Genomic DNA, 16,312 nt, shown 5'->3' with positions numbered 1-16,312 from the left:
TTACTTTTCTTTTTCTTTCTTTTTTTCTTTTTCTTTTCTTTTCTTTTTCTTTTTCTTTTTCTTTTTCTTTTTCTTTTTCTTTTTCTTTTTCTTTCTTCTTCTTCTTCTTATTTTTTTTTGATTTAATTTCCAGAATGAAAACGTATAATTACTTTATGCTTTATTTGATATCCAAGCTTTTGAAATGTCTAAATTATCTACATCCTTTTTGTGCATTTTTTGTGTTAAAAACTAAAAGTTTATTCCTATTGTTTTTGAAATTCTCTCAAATAAAGCAAAAAACACTAAAATAAAAGATATGAAAATGTCTAAAGAAAAGAAAAGAAAATGCTCAAACTTTATTTCAAGAATCCTCGAATCATTATATTTAAAAGCAAAAATATAAAAAAATTAAAAAATAAGAAAAATAAAGTCATTTTTAAGTGCTGATAAATGCATTCAAATACATGTTGAGTGCTCTGCCAGCACACGCTTCCATTGTCTGCCTATTAATACGGATAATTGCACAACACGCATTAATTCTCCTCGTTTTTGCTGTCTTGTGATCCGATCCTTCCTCTTTGTCTCCCTCTCCTTTCTTTTCTCCCTCTTCTCTTTCACTTTCACTTTCACTTCCTCTGATGATAAACGACACATTCTCTTCCAACTTCGGCACTTGCGCAAGAAACAAATACAGCAGAAACCCTTGCTTCACAACAGCTGCCCGCCTCAGCTGCGTCTCTGTGATGCGATGGCTGCGGGAAATATTCGGAGGAGGTACAGCATTTGGAGGGAAATTGATTACATACGTTGGATTTTCATGCTGCTCAGTGCTACTTCCTTCAGGAAAAAGTGACTGGAAAGACGGAGGAGGCGGAGGAAAAGCAGGGAATTCTTCAATCCACGAGAGGGAGTCGATATCGTCCCACAGCTGCTTCGTGAGCGGGCGCCAGAAAGGAGCATAGCGCGTGGCGTGGTACAGAAGCACCGCTGGCCCGCGTAAACAGCGGTGGACGACAGAAGAGAGACACTCATAAGCAGAAAGCGGGTGGGGTGGAATGGGGAATGCAGGATGTGTTGAGGGTGTGGGAGGAGTGTGTGGAGCTGGAGGGAGCATTGTGAAAGGAGAGAAAGACAATGCAGATGAAGGAGCGGCTGAGCTGACTGGCTGCTGTGGTGGCGTGTGTTGTGTGTGTGGTGTGTGGGGCAATTGTGTTTGCTTTGCAAATTGTGGCGATGCTGGCGAGGAAGAGGCAGGTGAATGTGCAGTGGTTGTGTGTGGAGGAGGCGGAGGGAAAAGAGTGTTGTGTGTGAAAGATGGAATAGAAAACTGTGCAGGAGCGTGAGCAGCATTCGTCACAGGAGATGCTGTCATGTTTGGGGGAGGCACCTTCGGAAGCGGAGGAGGAGGGTGAGAAGGAAGAGGAGGAGGGATTATCCGGCTCTGGGTTGCTTGTGGCTGTAACTGTGGTTGTTGTTGTTGAAGTAATTGCTGTGAATGAGGTGGAAAATGACTTACAGGAGTGTTTTGGAGGGGTGCTTGAGGAGACAAAGAATGATCTGATTGGCCAGCGGATGCTGCCTTCATTTCAGTCAAGTCATGCTGCATCTTTTGCTCATTCTTCTCTCTTTTCTCTTTCCTTTCTCTCCTTTCTTTCTCTGCTTTTTCTGCCTTCTCTTTGATTTCTGTGACTGTTGACAAGCACGAATATGCAATCCTGTTCAGCACTTTCCTATTAACCTCTCCAGTTTGCGCGCATCCTCCTCCGCCACCACCACCAGCAGGCTCATTCTGCCTCTGCCTCTGCCTCATCCTCTCTGCATCCATCTGATTTGAACTGGACTGTGCTGTTTCAGCTGCTGATGCCCCTGGATCTTCAATCATCCCATTCACTCCTGAGTGCCTCAGAAGCACCGACACCACCGCCAGCTCGTCTGCAAACAGCGCATTCTCTTTGAAAAAGGAGATGAGGCGGAAAACAGCCTCAATTGTCTGTGAATACGACTCTTCATTGTACAGGAAACGAGGGGGCTGGAGAAGCTGCGGAAGGAAAGACGGGTTGTAGACAAAGCGGAAGGGCTTTACAACAGCTGGTGGAGGAGAAGAAGGAGGAAGAGAAGAGAGTTTAGCAGGCAGAGGAGGGGAAGTATGGGAAGGATGAGAAGGAGGCATAATGCGCATAGTCTGAATATTTAGCGTCTGGATATTTTGTGTTGTTTGAGAAGATGGGGGCAGTGATAGTAATTTTGGCTGTGATTGCAGTGGAAGTCGATTCATAGCAGGGCTGAGGGGTGACAGTTGTTGTGGATAAGGGGAGAATGGGGACAAGTGCTGTGTGGGGCGTGTTCCAACCGGATTAACAACATTGGAAACATTGGATAAATTAGATACATTCGAAACATTAGACACATGTGAAGTATTTGAAGCAGAAGGATAAGCTGAACGATTTGGATATGCAGCAGCAGAAGCAGCAGTAACTGCAGCTGTTGTTGCAGCTGTTGCTGTTGTTGCTGTTGTTATTCCTTGTCTTTGGGCAGACATAACAGGAGCTGTGGGAGATGGGGTTTGAAGCGAGTTGGCGGTGAAAGATGAGCCATATGCTGCATTTATTCCAGAAGGAAATGAAGAAGAGGAAGAAGATGATGATGATGGAGAGTATGGATTAAGCGAAAGCTGATTGGAAGATGGAGAAGAAGAAGAAGAAGAAGAAGATGCATTCGAAGAAGTAGCAGAAGCAACAGCAGCCGCAGAAGAAGAAGAAGAAGCAGAAGCAGAAGCAGAAGCAGAAGCAGAAGCAGAAGCAGAAGCAGAAGCAGAAGAACATTGCGACCCGCTCTGCCTCTCAGCGCCATCGTCTCTTTTCAGCAGCTCGTTCTCGCTTTTCATCTCCTCCTCGTCGATTTCCCTCAGAATCTGCATCATTTCCCTCTGCTGCTCTGTCTCTCTCTTTCTTCTCCTCTCCACAAAAAGAGGATACTGAAGCAGTTCGCTCGCAGACGGCCGTTCGGCGGGGTTCTTTTTGAGCATTGCTTCGAGAAGTGCTGAGCACTCTGGGGTGATGTTGGGGATGGGTGGATGGGGGCGGGCGAGAAGTCTGAGGAGGAGGAAGGAGAGAGGGAGAGAGAGAAAGAGAGAAAGAAAGAAAGAGAAAGAGAAAGAGAGAAGAAGAGAACGAGTTAGAAAAGAAAGAGGGAAGGAAGGAAGTACCGATTGATTGATTGATTAATTAAATGAACGAACGAATGAATGAACGAATGAGAGTTTGAGTGAGTGAGCAAATAGGTTTATTGATAAAAGAGGATGATGCATGAGGAGGATAAGAAAGATGAAGGAGAAGAAGAGGAAGAGGAAGAAGAGGAAGAAGAAGAAGAAGAAGAAGAAGAAGAAGAAGAAGAGGAGGAAGAGGAAGAAGAAGAAGAAGAAGAAGATGATGATGATGATGATAGGAAATGAACGTTATGAAAAATGAATGAAAATTATGCAGTAAGAAAAAAAAGGTGTGATTAAATTGTGAATGAATAGTAAAAAAAAAATGAAAAAAAAATCAATGAAAGTTTAAAAAAAAGAAGTGAACTAATTTTGTAAAGGAAGAATTAGTTAATATTTTTTCCCCCTCCCTTTTTTTTTTTCAAAGCAATCATTTATTTTATTTTATTTTATTTATTTATTTATTTATTTATTTATTTTAAATGTTGCATACTTCATCAGATGAGAAGGAGAATGAGCAGGGAAAGGGAGGGTGCCTGAAAGGAGCTGGTAGAAGATGACTCCGACAGACCACACATCTGTCTTCTCGTTGAATGGAAGGCCTTCCAAATACACTTCTGGAGACTGAGAGAGGGAAAAAATAAATAAATAAATAGAAATAAAGAAAGAAAGAAAGAAATTAATAAATAAATAAATAAAAAGTTAAAAAAAGAAAAAGAGAGAAATAAAGATAAAGATAAAGACAGATGAAAGAATAGAAGAATATATAAAAATGGAAAGAGAAATAGAAGCATAATGATAAAGATGACGGTGATTTGAGAATTCTTATCAATGCTTGAAAAAAAGATGATTGCCATACCATGTAAAGCGGTGTTCTGAAAAGAATCGATTTTCATTGAAATATTAATAAATATGTTCAAAAATGGAAAAAATAGTATCAATGAGCTTCTTCAGCATATTACGAATTTTAGAAATAAATTCATTATCAAATCAAAAGATAAAGAGCAACATGTAATGATTTTATTCTCTCCTTTTCTTTTTCCTTCAAACTTCTCTTTCTTTCTTTTTCTTTCTTGGTTTTTCTTTCTATCTTTCTTTTATTATACAACTTTTATTTCCCCCTCAAACTCGTCCATTCACACAACACACACACCCGCATTGCGTCATCGCCATTTCGCCTGGCTTAAGCTGGCGAGCTAACCCGAAATCAGATATCTTCACAACAGGCGGGGAGGTTGGATTTGGCTTGTGGAGAAGAATATTATCCGGCTTGAGATCACTAAAAAAAAAGGGGAAAAAATAAAAATATCAATTGGATATTTAACACATTTTTTCAAATTATTGAAAGTTCATTTTTATTGAAATAATAAAGCCATACCGATGCAGCAAATGGTGTGAATGAAGAACAGCAACTCCTTCGACTGAAAAATGAAATTCATATCATTCAAAAAAAAAATCGAAAAAAAACATTTGTAAAAGATATCTCAAACGTATTTGCTCTAAATAATAAATTGATTCCTCTGCTGAAAGTGGTATTTTTGGTTTGACTACATATTCCAGTGACTTAAAAAGCATGCATCACTCTTAAAAAAACATAAGAAATGCAAACTTTTGCATTTGCATATTCCATTTCCAGAACCACTTTATTCCCATGTTGAATGATTTCATAAACTTTCATGATATAGGGGCATGTCACTCTAAAAAAATTATTGGATCAAATTTAAAAATATCACAAAAAAGAAAGAAATTATCATAACTGAGAAAGAACAATCAAAGCTTGCTGTTCTCCTGCTGTAAAGCCTTTCTGATCTAAAATTTTAATGGCTCGAACTTCTCCAGCTTGAGTATTTCCTAGAAAAACACTGTTATGAAAAATAAGAAATTAAATTATATTATCAATCAAGTAAATCACACGTTCCGAAACTTCCAGAACCTAATTTCAAAAATCATTAAAAAAATTATAATTACAATCAAAGTACTCTATCGAAAGAAAACCTAAATGTTTTATTCCCTGTCAAAAGACAAATACAAGAAATACCATAAAACTCAAAAAAAGCTTTCAAACCGTGTATCTCAAATTATATAGAAGTTGCGCATCTTCAATAGACATTTAGACAGATTGAGATTTCTCCAATCTCTCTAAAATAAGCAAAGAAATTCCAGAGTTAAAATAAGGTGAATTTTTAGATGATTAAGGTTACATACCCTTTACAAAAATATAGAATAAATATTTTAATTTTAATGTCTTATCAAGAAAGCGTTTCTGCAAAAGTCATCGCACAAGAATTTTTACCAAGAAAAGGTATGCATCTTTTATTTTTTATCGATTCCTCTCATCTTTGAAATTGTGTGAAACAATTTTATTAAATACTTTTAATTTTTCATAGGCTTAACTCCAGTTGGACTGTTAGCTTTGTGTGGATTCGATGATAAAGAGAAGGAGAATTTATCGACTGTTAGATCCGTACTTCCTTTGTTTTTGAATCTCTATCTTTCTTCACTCCCATCAGAAGAAGCTTCAAATTGCCCGCCTTGTTTCTTGGTCGAATATCAATCTTTAGCAAAGCATTGTGACATGGAACTATCAAATCAATTTCCTGGTCCTTTAGCAAAACCTCTTCTTCGATTTGTTGAAAAGCTTCGCATAGAAAAGACAGTTTTATTTTGCTTTTGCAATGGATTTGTCCCCTTAGTGAAAATGCTTGCAGATAAAGAATTTTCAAAATCCTTAGATACAATTTTCCTCATAAATCCATGTGGAACAAATTCTGCTTATTTCGCTCGTCAAACTCGTCCAGTAACAAATGTTAATACGCATTTAATCTTTTACGAATGCAATGATCCTGCTCCTCAACAACTTGTTCGTCGACTTTTCCCCAATGTTACAATGCACAATCTGAGTATTTCAGCTGAGCCACAACATCTTTCAGCAGATGGAGCTTCTATTGCGACTCAAGAAATATCACTTTCGATTCATTCGGAACAAATTCTCGATCTATCACGCCAACTGTTGAAATGGATAAAACGCCCAGCAACAAAGCATGCCAATGAAAATGAAAAAGAGGAATGTTGCGAAGAGGAGCCTACAGCTGCTTCTTCTTCGTCATCCTCCTCTTTGTTGCCATCAACTCAATCCACTAGTGAAATGTATACAATAGATGATTTTATTTCAACTGGTGAGCTTCCATTTGAAACAACGGTAAGCGAGCTCGTTTTCATTATGGAGAAAAGCGATCCAGAAGTTAGGCGCAAGTACGTTCCTCTGACAAGCGATGCGATAATAGAATTGATTGAAGAGAATCAGAAGATAAAAGAACTGTGCTCTAAAAGGGGAGAGGATTTAACTATAAAAGAAGAAAAAGAAAAAGAAAAAGAAAAGCAAACAGAAGAAGCGTCTGAGTCGTGATGAATGAAAAATAAAGTGCTATTTTAATCTGAATATTTAAAAAAGTCTTGAAATTCTGTCGAAAGAGGAAACTTTGTCACATTGAAGTTATCAGTACATTTACAAAAATAAATCTTTTATATAGTGAAAAGCATACATCCTTTTTTGCATAAGCTCGTTATTGCATATTGCATCAGCTGTTTTCAAGTTATTTTTTTAAAATCTATATGTTTTTAAAAGGATTATGAGAACGTTGTTGCTTCGCATTTTTTTCGGAAATGATGAACAGCATTGATTTGAAAATCTTCTTAAAATTATTTAATATTATCTTTAAATTATTTTAAAAAAACATTAAAAAACTTTCACAATGATCAAAAAGAGAGAAATGGGTCATAAGCATCACGATGACACACAAAATAACATAATTTGCTTCACGGTCAATCTTAAAAGGTCTGCAATAAACGCAATTAATGCAGAGGGATTATGAAAAAAAATCCATATTTAATTGGAAAACATATAAAACATTAAGCCAATGCAAAAAACTTTATAAATCAGGCAATTCTCATCCATATCTATCAACAGCTGCGACGTCCTCCGTCCATCGAACATCGTCTTCCTCCATCTCATTTGCAAATACACTTGCTTCCTCTTCCTCTTCCTCCTCTCCGCCACTCACGCGAATCCCTCCCTTCTTCCCTATCTCCACCAGCCCTGACCCAGTCATCTCCACCAGGCAAGAAATAGGCGGAGATACAGGTGATTTTGTGATAGCGCATATTCTGTGTGTCGGCTGAGAAGGGTCTGTCTCGACCAGAACAATGCGCGTGTTCACAAAGTGGTAGAAAAGAACCCCCAGCTTCGGCTGGAGAGAGACTGAGCGCGGAGACCTTGCCGAGTCAGAAGAAGCATGTGCTGGGGGAACAATTGGAGTCACTTCAGAGCCAAAGGAAGCAGCAGACGCGCTGGCTGAAGTGCTGCTGCTTGGCTGGCTTGTGGAGGAGGCATCAGAAGAACTGGTTGGATGCGCGTGAGAAGATGAAGTCCGCGGAGAATATGCAGAATTTGTGATGACCACATTCAGTGAAAAAGTCTCTGCTGCTTTTCTTTTGGGGGTAAAAATAGTTTTTATTTTTGTAAAAAGACAAGACAAGATAAGATAAGATAAGAAAATTCAAAGTTAAAGTTTTGCAAGACAACGAAGAAAGGAATAGTTATTGTTGTGCATAATAATAAAAAACGCTAACTTTAGCTTTGACGTTATCTTTGATATGAAAAGTTGTCTGTCAACAAGAGTTGTGCGCGTTGAAAACGAACGATTTACAACTATTCTCAAAAAAGAAGGAAAAAATATCAATTTCAAAATAAAAAGCACAATATAAGTTTTAAAAAATAAAAAAAAGAAAATAATAATGAAAGAATCTTAAGAAACGAAATATTTCATACGTGAGGCAATTGAATCAATTATGATGAGCGATATGTTTCTTTCTAGAATCTGCTCTTCCATTGCATCCTCTATCCATTTTTGAAATTCAGAAGCAGTTTGAACACTCACCACATGAATTTTTGATGCCAAAGAAACAAAAAATTCATCATCTTCTCCAGACTGTTTTGGAGAATCTGGTCCAAAGTTATTTGAAGAGCTTGATGAAATTCTCTGCTTTTCTGCAAATGGAGTTGCCAAGTCAAAAAGTCTAGCAGGCGAAAAGTTAGAATCTGAATCAATGAATAATGTTCCTCGCTCCATTCCTCCGCAAGATCTTACAAAATAAAACTCAAAATTATTTAGAAAATATGGGCATTTGCTTACCTAGAAAGTGAAGCATGAAGAGCGAGTTGCAAGCAAAATGTAGTTTTTCCGCTTCCACTTATTCCACTAACTTCAGTTAATGTTCTGCAAGGAAGACCTCCATTTAAAAAGGTGTTAAAAGTTCGTAATGGCGTTGGAAAATGAGACATTGTATTTAATAATTCAAAAGCCTTAATAAAATGTTATAAAACTTATTGCGCCAACAATTTAAATACCGTTCTCGGTTTTGGAGCAGTAACAGATGAAACTGAATTAATTAATGAATCTATTTTCAAATAATCTGCATCCATTGCCACCATAAGAATATCCAATGGAGTTGTAAGAAAATCATCTGCTGTTAATATTCTTGCAGATTCAAGACGAGCCTTTTCAATATCTGTGAAAAAAGGAAGTCTTTTAATTTTTCGAGTTGCCATAACAAATGATGGGAATCATGCTTTTCATTAATCTTTTTTTTTAAATACAAAAATATTTTCTAAAAACTTGGTTGAATAATCAATATACCAAAAAATAGAATTTTTGAGTAAAAAAAATTTATTCTTCAAACATGAAAACACAACTTGATTGAAATTAAAAAGCATGAATACTGATATTTATAAATGCGTTAATGCTGTACTAATTTCAAAGTCCGTAATATGTTTTCTTGGCTTCTTCAAGAGAAATTGGCACATAATCTCCAGCATGTCCAGCTGTTCCGAAGTCTCTCATTTTAGACATGACAAGCTGCTTTGTTGCTTCTCTTGCAGGTCCAAGATATTCTCTTGGATCAAAGACACCTGGTTGTTCAGTGAATATTTTCCTAATTGTTGCTGTCATTGCCATTCTGGAATCAGTATCAACATTCACTTTGCAAACACCTCGTTCAATTGCATTTTGAATGGCTGGGATTGGTACTCCTTGTGCATCTGGCATTTTCCCTCCATATTTGTTGATGTCAGCAAGAATTTCCTGAGGAACAGAGCTTGAACCGTGCATAACAAGAGGCTTTTCGGTTGCTTTTGAAATTGTTTCAACGAGGTCAATGGCCAGGACTGGGGTTGACTTGAACTTATATGCTCCATGAGAAGTTCCAATTGCAACAGCAAGAGCATCAACACCTGTTGCTGCAACAAACTCAGTTGCTTGTTTTGGATCAGTCAACTTGACAACACCAGACACATCTTCCTCAATTCCACCGAGTGTTCCTAATTCAGCTTCAACAGATACTCCAAAAGCATGAGCATATTCAACAACTTCCTTTGTAATTCTGACATTTTCCTCATATGGCTTGCTCGAAGCGTCAATCATAACTGAAGTGAACCCGAGTAATATTGCTGTTTTTGCTGTTTCCAAAGAATCTCCGTGATCGAGATGGAGAACAACAGGAATTTCTGGATGCAATTCCACTGCAGCAAGAATCATATGTTTCAAATAATTAAGTTCGGTGTATTTCAAAGCACCTCGACTTGCTTGAATGATAACCGGGCTTTTTGTTTCTGCAGCAGCTGCAATAATGCCTTGGATTTGTTCCATGTTGTTAACATTAAAGGCTCCGAGAGCTTATTTTAAAAAAATTTGCAATAAACAAAAACGTCAAATTATTTCCAAAAATAGCCTGTAATATCCTTGATTTTCACACCATAGTGCCCTTTTCTAGCTTCCTCAAGTGCTTGTTTAAGTGTGCAAAGTGGCATTTCTTGCTTATTTTTTCAATGAAAGATAAATAAATGGGAAGCTGTCATTCCGATCGCATTTTACACTTCCATAACATGTTCAACTATTATCATAAGTTTGTGGATAAATGAGAAAAATGTAAGAAAAAAAGAAAGAAAAAGATAACAAAAATGAAAACGAAAAATGTCTTTTCAATTTTGCATATCTCAAAAAATGAACTCTTTTTCAAATTCCCTTTTCCAGGTTATATCACAATTCACTCATTTGGTCTCTTTTCGTGTTCAGATCTATTTGAAGACAATACGCGTCGATGCATTTTTTATTAGTGTCTCTTTCGTTATTTTCACTTGTTCTTTTTCGCAAACGTGCATTCAAGTGAAAATGAAATAACTTCTAAAGATATACTTTTAAAAAGTGTTTTTGACAGCATATTTCACAAAATATAAAGAAATACAATAATGAATTTATAAATAATTAATTCAAATGAAATAGTTCTTCTTAAATTGTTTGATGAAGATGGAGAGGTAAGAATCAACTTTTTTCGTGATTATTCTCTTTTATCCAATGAAATGTTCTTTCGAATAGAGTTCAAAATTTATTGGGAAAGGATGGGATGGGTGGAATGGAGGGAGGTATGACGAGGCTGGGAGGGGGATTGGATGCTTCGTTTTTATTTATAAAACAGCACACAAATGGCAAATCTTTGGTCAAAAAATATTTACTTTTCCTTCTTTCAGAGAAAAAATTCACAACAGATACGTTTTTAATATTTGATTATAAAAAGACCTCTTTTGAAACACTTGCGTTTGAATGAAAAAATATCAATATGTGGTAAGAAATATTTTTGGAAAGATTTTTACCCATTTATTTTCGGATGAAATGAAAATAATTTTGTGAAGGGAATTGATCACAGATGAAAAATATTGTTTCATCAACTGTTTGAAATTAAAGAATTTACATGTTTAATTAATAGTTTTATTTATTTATGTCAATTTTTATTAGCCGAAAAGAAAGGTTAGTGAGCAGCATCATTCAAGGAATCCATCAGAATTTATCCCAACTGGTTCAAGACCTGCTGGAACAACAGCAGAAGTTTGGCAAATGTTTTTTCTGATATTTCAGAAAATATATGTAATTTTTATGTTGAATTTTAAACAAATAGTTTCTTAAATATCTTTCCTTACAAGAAAAGGAAAAAGAAGAATATAACAGAAAGATGAAAGAGAAAATGCAAAAAATAGCTCAAGTTAAGGCAGAATCTCTCAATGAATCTTTGAAAAATGAGATTCAGAAAAATGAGAGTTCATATGATTCGACAGGCACAAAAAAATATCATTCAAAATTAGATATACTAACTGTTTGAATTGCTTATTTTTTTTTTTTTTTTGAATATTTGAAATTATTTGTTTTTGAATTTCGTGTAAAAAGGAAACTACTAAATCAGAAAATCTATTTGGGCATGGTAAGGAATTAAATAAAAATTCTAAAAGTTTGAAAAAAAAAATTTTTTTTTAATTTTGAATGAAAAATATTTTTAAAAAATGTTTAAACTGTTTTTTTATTTTTTGTTAAAATAGCTAATTCGTCAACTCGCTCTTCTTCGAACTTATCTTTGGGATCTCGTGTTGGCGTTTGTTGTTTGTATAGTTGTCAAGCTGTTCTTATAGTTGCATTCATGTTTTTGATATTGATGATTGCGTTTGTTTTATTATTAAGTGTTGATAAAAAGAACAATCCTGAATTTTATTCTCCAAGATTTGAGAAACCGTGGTGAATTCTTAATTTCAAGAATTCATAAAAAATTAATTCAGTTATTGTTTTCATTTCGGATATGTTATTCACAATTGCATTCTTTTAAATCCAAAATTGATTGTATCATTTCACTTTTTGCTAAGTTGAAGTTCACTTAAAATTTCATTTTCTGAATGACTTTTAGAGAATTTTTAGTTTTTTTGTTAGTTGTTAATTCAAACTTTTAATGATTTTTCAACTTGTAAAGTCATTTCAAATTAATAAAAAAACTTGCAACGTTATTTTTTGGAGGAGAGTGGGTAATTCTATTTTAAAAAAGTTTATTTGATGGTTTCTGATTTAATTTGTCCTATTTCCTAACAATAATTATTTGTTGAAATTCAACAATCTGGAAGAAAACTGTTATCAAAAAAACAATTCATTTTCAAATGATGAATAGAGTTATGTTTTTATCAGATCTTATTTGGCTGATCCTTTTTGAAATCATACTTTCGTTCGAGTTTTGATCCAAAAAATTTTCTTAAAGGGATTTTGAATAAGTGAACAAAAACTGATAATACATATAGTTCATGATGCTATTATTATCAAAACAAAATTATTTCCTAAATCCCATTGAGATAGAAATTTTGATCAAAACTCGAACAAAAGTATGATTTCAAAAAGAATCAGCCATTTTTGAAAATTCAATTATTTGGATTCCCACATTTTGATAAATTACACCTTTTTTTATTCAAAAAAGTTCAGCTAATTATTCAAAATGAAATGAATTAAGAATCATTCATAAATTATTTTTCGTGAAGAATTTGTTTTTGACTGAATGTTCAAAAATGATTAAAATGTTTTTAAATTTTTTATATTGGTAAATAGGATTAAAAAATGAACCGCGTTTTCGATTATTTATCTAAAAACATGAAATTTCTGATTTTTCAGAAAAGAAATCATCACAATGGAAATCGGATAATATTTTGATTAATTCACCACACATTGTTGGATGACACGTCATTCTATCATGAAACGTTACTTAATTTAAATATTAGGTGATTATTTTTCAAATCATTTTTTTTCATTCAAAATTTTCGGTTCAAGGATTTTTTTTGAACATAAATACATGATCACTGAAGAGTGAAAAGCCTCAATAAAGACATTTGAATATTGATTTCAGCTGATTCACTTAATAATTAAACAGTTGTGAAAAATAAAGCATTTGAATTCAGAAGCTCTTTTTTATGACAAACAAATTTTGACAAAACTGCAACCAGAAAAAAGTTATGATTTCAAAAATAATCACCCATATATTCAAAAGATCAACAAAAAACAAATAAAGAATTCAGAAAGTGCATTAAAGGTATTATTTAATAGGAAAATCTTCTGTTTTCAGCATTTTATATTGATTCGAAAAAAATTATATTTCCTGAAAATTCATAATCCAACAATGCGAGGTGAATTATTTTTTTAAATAATCCGATTTTCATAATGATGGTTTTTTATTTATTTATTTATTTATTTATTTATTTATTTATTTATTTATTTTTGAAAAAGATAAAATTTTAATGTTCATTTTTATTGAAAAAAACAAAGGTTCAATTTCTGATTTTTTCATGAAAAATTACTTCATTTTTTCTCTGTTCATTTTCTGAAATTAAGCCTCACACCAATTAATCTCAAAAACTTTTTGTTTAAAAAATACTGAAAGAGATTTATTACAAACAATAAATTTTCCAAATTTCTAAAATCAACAGTCCATAGGTGGGGTAGAATGAACATTCAAGCATTTTATTTCAAAAGAATAAAGCTTTTGTTTCGCTCATAACTTTATTAAACTTTTTCAGATTTCAAAATAAATTGGATAACAATATCCGTCTTCTTCTATAATTGATATTAAAATAAAACGTTTTGTGACCAATACTGTGTTTCAAAAAATGAACCCATTATATTCATAAATGTGCGTCACAAAGAATTCATTCATTGTGCACATATTTTTAATGAAAATGCAAGAGGTGCAAAATTGAACACCGTCTTGATAAATATTGGTTTTTTTCCCTTTTAAAGAGATTTGAATTTTTTTGTAATGAAAAAAAACAATTGGAAAGAACCTTTTCATTCAATGAAACTATCTCAAAAGCAATTAATAAGTGTAAAAAAATTCTGTGATTCAAAAAGTTCACTTTTGTATTTTTGAAATATAATATAAATATTGTGAAAAAACATTTGAAAGTGTGGAACATAATAAAATATTTTATCAAGAACAAAGAATGTTGATGAAAGTTGGTTCGAAAATTCAGTATATTTCAATTAAGTGAATTTAAATATTTTTTAAAGTTCCCTAAAGAAACCATAAACCTTCGATGAATCACTATTTGTTTTCAAAGGATGATTGAAACATATTTTTGTTTTTTCAAATATAAATAATAATTTGTCCCATGTAATTATTAACGAAAAATTCTGTGTGAAAATCTATTTGATAATGAATAAAGACAAACAGGGAAAAATGATAATTTACAAAGAAAGATGATAATCAATCCTTTTCTTGGCATGATCCGATTATGTCGGTACAACCAAAAATGATTTTTGTCCTTATATTTCGATTAGTTATGTATTATTATAGAAGAATATGCAAATAAAAAATTGCAGAAAATATTTTATTTTTATGAAATTTTGAAGAAAAATATTTTCACACATAATGATTTTTGAAAATTATTTGTATTAAGGATTCGTATTTTTTTTTGATCTCATGGAACGTGAACGAGATCTTCATGATGAGGAAAACATTTCTTTGATGAACAAACTCTTCTACAACGAAACCAGCACATGGGAAAAGTTCAAAAGAGAAATAATTGCAATGAACCTCCCTATGTGCAGAGTTCACAGATGCTATCAACGAATTTATCATGATAAGAATTATCACCATTACGCTTGTCCAAAAAGCAAGATCAAAAAAGCATTCTTTCAGGAACATCTTTCAGCAGAATAAAGATTGGACTAGGCGTTACTCTTCTGATTTGTTTATATTACTGGCTTGGGATTCAAAACAAAACAATTTCTTTGCTTCTTTCTGTTGATAAAGACACAGTCGGATACTGGGGAAGTGTGATTCGGTGTGCTTGCTCACATATGTGGAACGAAAGACAGCAAGTAATTGGAGGTGAGGGAACAACAGTTGAAATTGATGAAGCAATTTGGCGAAAACGGAAGTGTTAGAGAGGAAGAAAGAAAAAGCAAGTGTGGATTTTCGGAGGGGTGGAAAAATAAGAGGGTGGTGGAGCGGGGAAACGGTTAATCGTTGTCGTTCCAAACAGAAAAAAAGAAACTTTGATTCAAATTATCCAGAAATACATTAAAGCTGGAACATTAATAATTTCCGATGAATGGCGCGCTTATTCTTCACAAGAAACACATGAATATAAGCATCAAACTGTGTGCCACAAAAGACGTTTCAGAGAACCAGAAACTTGTGCGTATACTAATACAATTGAAGGGTTATGACAACATTTGCGATGCACTTTCCCTTGATTTGGAACAAGGATCAGACTCATGCATGACTATCTTTCACTGCTTTTGGTGAAATCAACATTTAATTTAACGTTCATTCAATTAACAAAATATCTGTGCTTTGAAAAGAAAATTGAACCTGTTCAAATGGAAGAAGAAGAAGATGAAGAAGAAATCTTTGATGGAGATGAGGAGATTCCAGATATGGATGATGTCATCAATGAAGATAGCGATGTTGAATCTGATGAAGAATTCGGAGCAGGAGATGGAGCTCGTGCCTCTGAATATGATCCTTCAATGTAATTCTTATTTGAATTATATCATTTTAATATGTTTTTTTTATATATTTTCGAAGCTTTTTAAAAACAGATCAGTCACTTTTTTAATGAAAATTCGAAAATATTAATTTTTGATCAAAAATTTTTTTTCAAAAATTTCTCCATAAGCATTTTTTCGCAATTCATCATACTCATATTACTTATGATCAGCATGTATTATTATTTTCAGAAAAGTTTCAAAGAAATATAGGCATACCGATATATACGGATTATGCTATTACAATCAGCAAATAAATAATCATAATAATATATTAGTATATATTTTTGTAAAATTCACCAAAAACATTTACGATTCAACCAAACCATTAAGGAAAATTTTTCTTGATCAAACGTCAGAATTTTTAATAATATGGGTGATTATTATTGAAATCATAACTTTTTTCAGGGTATCTGTTTTTTAAACGTTGTTTGTTTTTGGGAAGAGATTTTGTGTTCAAATGCCTAATATCTTCTAAACTGGTGTCAAAACAAATGTTGAAGCTCAAATATAGTCAAAGATATTTTTTTTTAAAAACCTTTTCACTATTCAGTATTCTTTTGTTGAAATTCAAGGGATATTCTCAAACCGAATTTTTTGAATGGAAAAATGTGATATCAAAAATAATCACCCATATTGCCGAATGAAGAGACTGGAGGATGAGGACGAAAGTGAATGGAAGATTGAAGAGCAAGAAGTGCAGAAAGAAAAAGAAAGAACACAA

General features: G+C 33.6%; 5 protein-coding genes across 5 annotated transcripts; 2 read left to right on the top strand and 3 right to left on the bottom strand.

Moving 5' to 3' along the window:
- Positions 1-14: 14 nt before the first annotated feature.
- Positions 15-5,380, bottom strand: MONOS_10866 (putative Protein kinase domain). Its single transcript, XM_067863345.1, has 11 exons — positions 5,253-5,380; positions 5,102-5,120; positions 4,945-5,038; positions 4,797-4,884; positions 4,678-4,750; positions 4,566-4,608; positions 4,341-4,466; positions 4,047-4,062; positions 3,681-3,811; positions 338-3,074; positions 15-284 (listed from the first exon to the last, which is right to left on the bottom strand). Exons 1-10 carry the CDS (start codon positions 5,295-5,297, stop codon positions 419-421), a joined length of 3,291 nt encoding a protein of 1,096 aa, XP_067728899.1. The 5' UTR covers positions 5,298-5,380; the 3' UTR covers positions 15-284; positions 338-418.
- Positions 5,381-5,397: 17 nt separating this feature from the next.
- Positions 5,398-6,886, top strand: MONOS_10867 (uncharacterized protein). The gene is made up of 2 exons (XM_067863346.1): positions 5,398-5,489; positions 5,575-6,886. Exons 1-2 carry the CDS (start codon positions 5,429-5,431, stop codon positions 6,591-6,593), a joined length of 1,080 nt encoding a protein of 359 aa, XP_067728898.1. The 5' UTR covers positions 5,398-5,428; the 3' UTR covers positions 6,594-6,886.
- Positions 6,887-7,134: 248 nt separating this feature from the next.
- MONOS_10868 (DNA repair protein RAD51, RAD51B) lies at positions 7,135-8,795 on the bottom strand (the record flags this gene model as incomplete). Its single annotated transcript, XM_067863347.1, has 5 exons — positions 7,135-7,675; positions 7,817-7,895; positions 8,016-8,329; positions 8,380-8,549; positions 8,595-8,795. 5 exons carry the CDS (start codon positions 8,793-8,795, stop codon positions 7,135-7,137), a joined length of 1,305 nt encoding a protein of 434 aa, XP_067728897.1.
- Positions 8,796-8,810: 15 nt separating this feature from the next.
- MONOS_10869 (fructose bisphosphate aldolase (FBA)) lies at positions 8,811-10,095 on the bottom strand. The gene is made up of 2 exons (XM_067863348.1): positions 9,998-10,095; positions 8,811-9,917 (listed from the first exon to the last, which is right to left on the bottom strand). The coding sequence occupies exons 1-2, from the start codon at positions 10,050-10,052 to the stop codon at positions 9,001-9,003; spliced, it is 972 nt and encodes a 323-aa protein (XP_067728896.1). The 5' UTR covers positions 10,053-10,095; the 3' UTR covers positions 8,811-9,000.
- A 5,220-nt stretch (positions 10,096-15,315) lies between these two features.
- On the top strand, positions 15,316-15,576 carry MONOS_10870 (uncharacterized protein; the record flags this gene model as incomplete). The annotated part of the gene is made up of 1 exon (XM_067863352.1): positions 15,316-15,576. One exon carries the CDS (start codon positions 15,316-15,318, stop codon positions 15,574-15,576), a length of 261 nt encoding a protein of 86 aa, XP_067728895.1.
- Between the last annotated feature and the right edge of the window lie 736 nt (positions 15,577-16,312).

Source organism: Monocercomonoides exilis, assembly GCF_001643675.1.
Source record: "Monocercomonoides exilis strain PA203 chromosome Unknown scaffold18-1597598, whole genome shotgun sequence".
Classification (NCBI taxonomy): Eukaryota; Preaxostyla; order Oxymonadida; family Polymastigidae; genus Monocercomonoides; species Monocercomonoides exilis.
The sequence above is the reverse complement of the archived record's forward strand: the minus strand, read 5'-3'. Positions and strand labels throughout refer to the sequence as shown.

Bases quoted from the DNA above. Each gene is read 5' to 3' on its own strand.
- MONOS_10866 (XM_067863345.1), bottom strand. From the start codon at position 5,297: ATGTCTATTGAAGATGCGCAACTTCTATATAATTTGAGATACACG. The intron at 4,467-4,565 runs GTATGGCTTTAT...CTTTTTTTTTAG, and splicing joins TCACACCATTTGCTGCATCG to TGATCTCAAGCCGGATAATA. The intron at 3,075-3,680 runs GTATGCAACATT...CCTCCTCCTCAG, and splicing joins TCTCCTTCTCATCTGATGAA to ACTTCTCGCCCGCCCCCATC.
- MONOS_10867 (XM_067863346.1), top strand. From the start codon at position 5,429: ATGTCTTATCAAGAAAGCGTTTCTGCAAAAGTCATCGCACAAGAATTT. The intron at 5,490-5,574 runs GTATGCATCTTT...AATTTTTCATAG, and splicing joins AGAATTTTTACCAAGAAAAG to GCTTAACTCCAGTTGGACTG.
- MONOS_10869 (XM_067863348.1), bottom strand. From the start codon at position 10,052: ATGCCACTTTGCACACTTAAACAAGCACTTGAGGAAGCTAGAAAAGGG. The intron at 9,918-9,997 runs GTGTGAAAATCA...TTTTAAAATAAG, and splicing joins AGCTAGAAAAGGGCACTATG to CTCTCGGAGCCTTTAATGTT.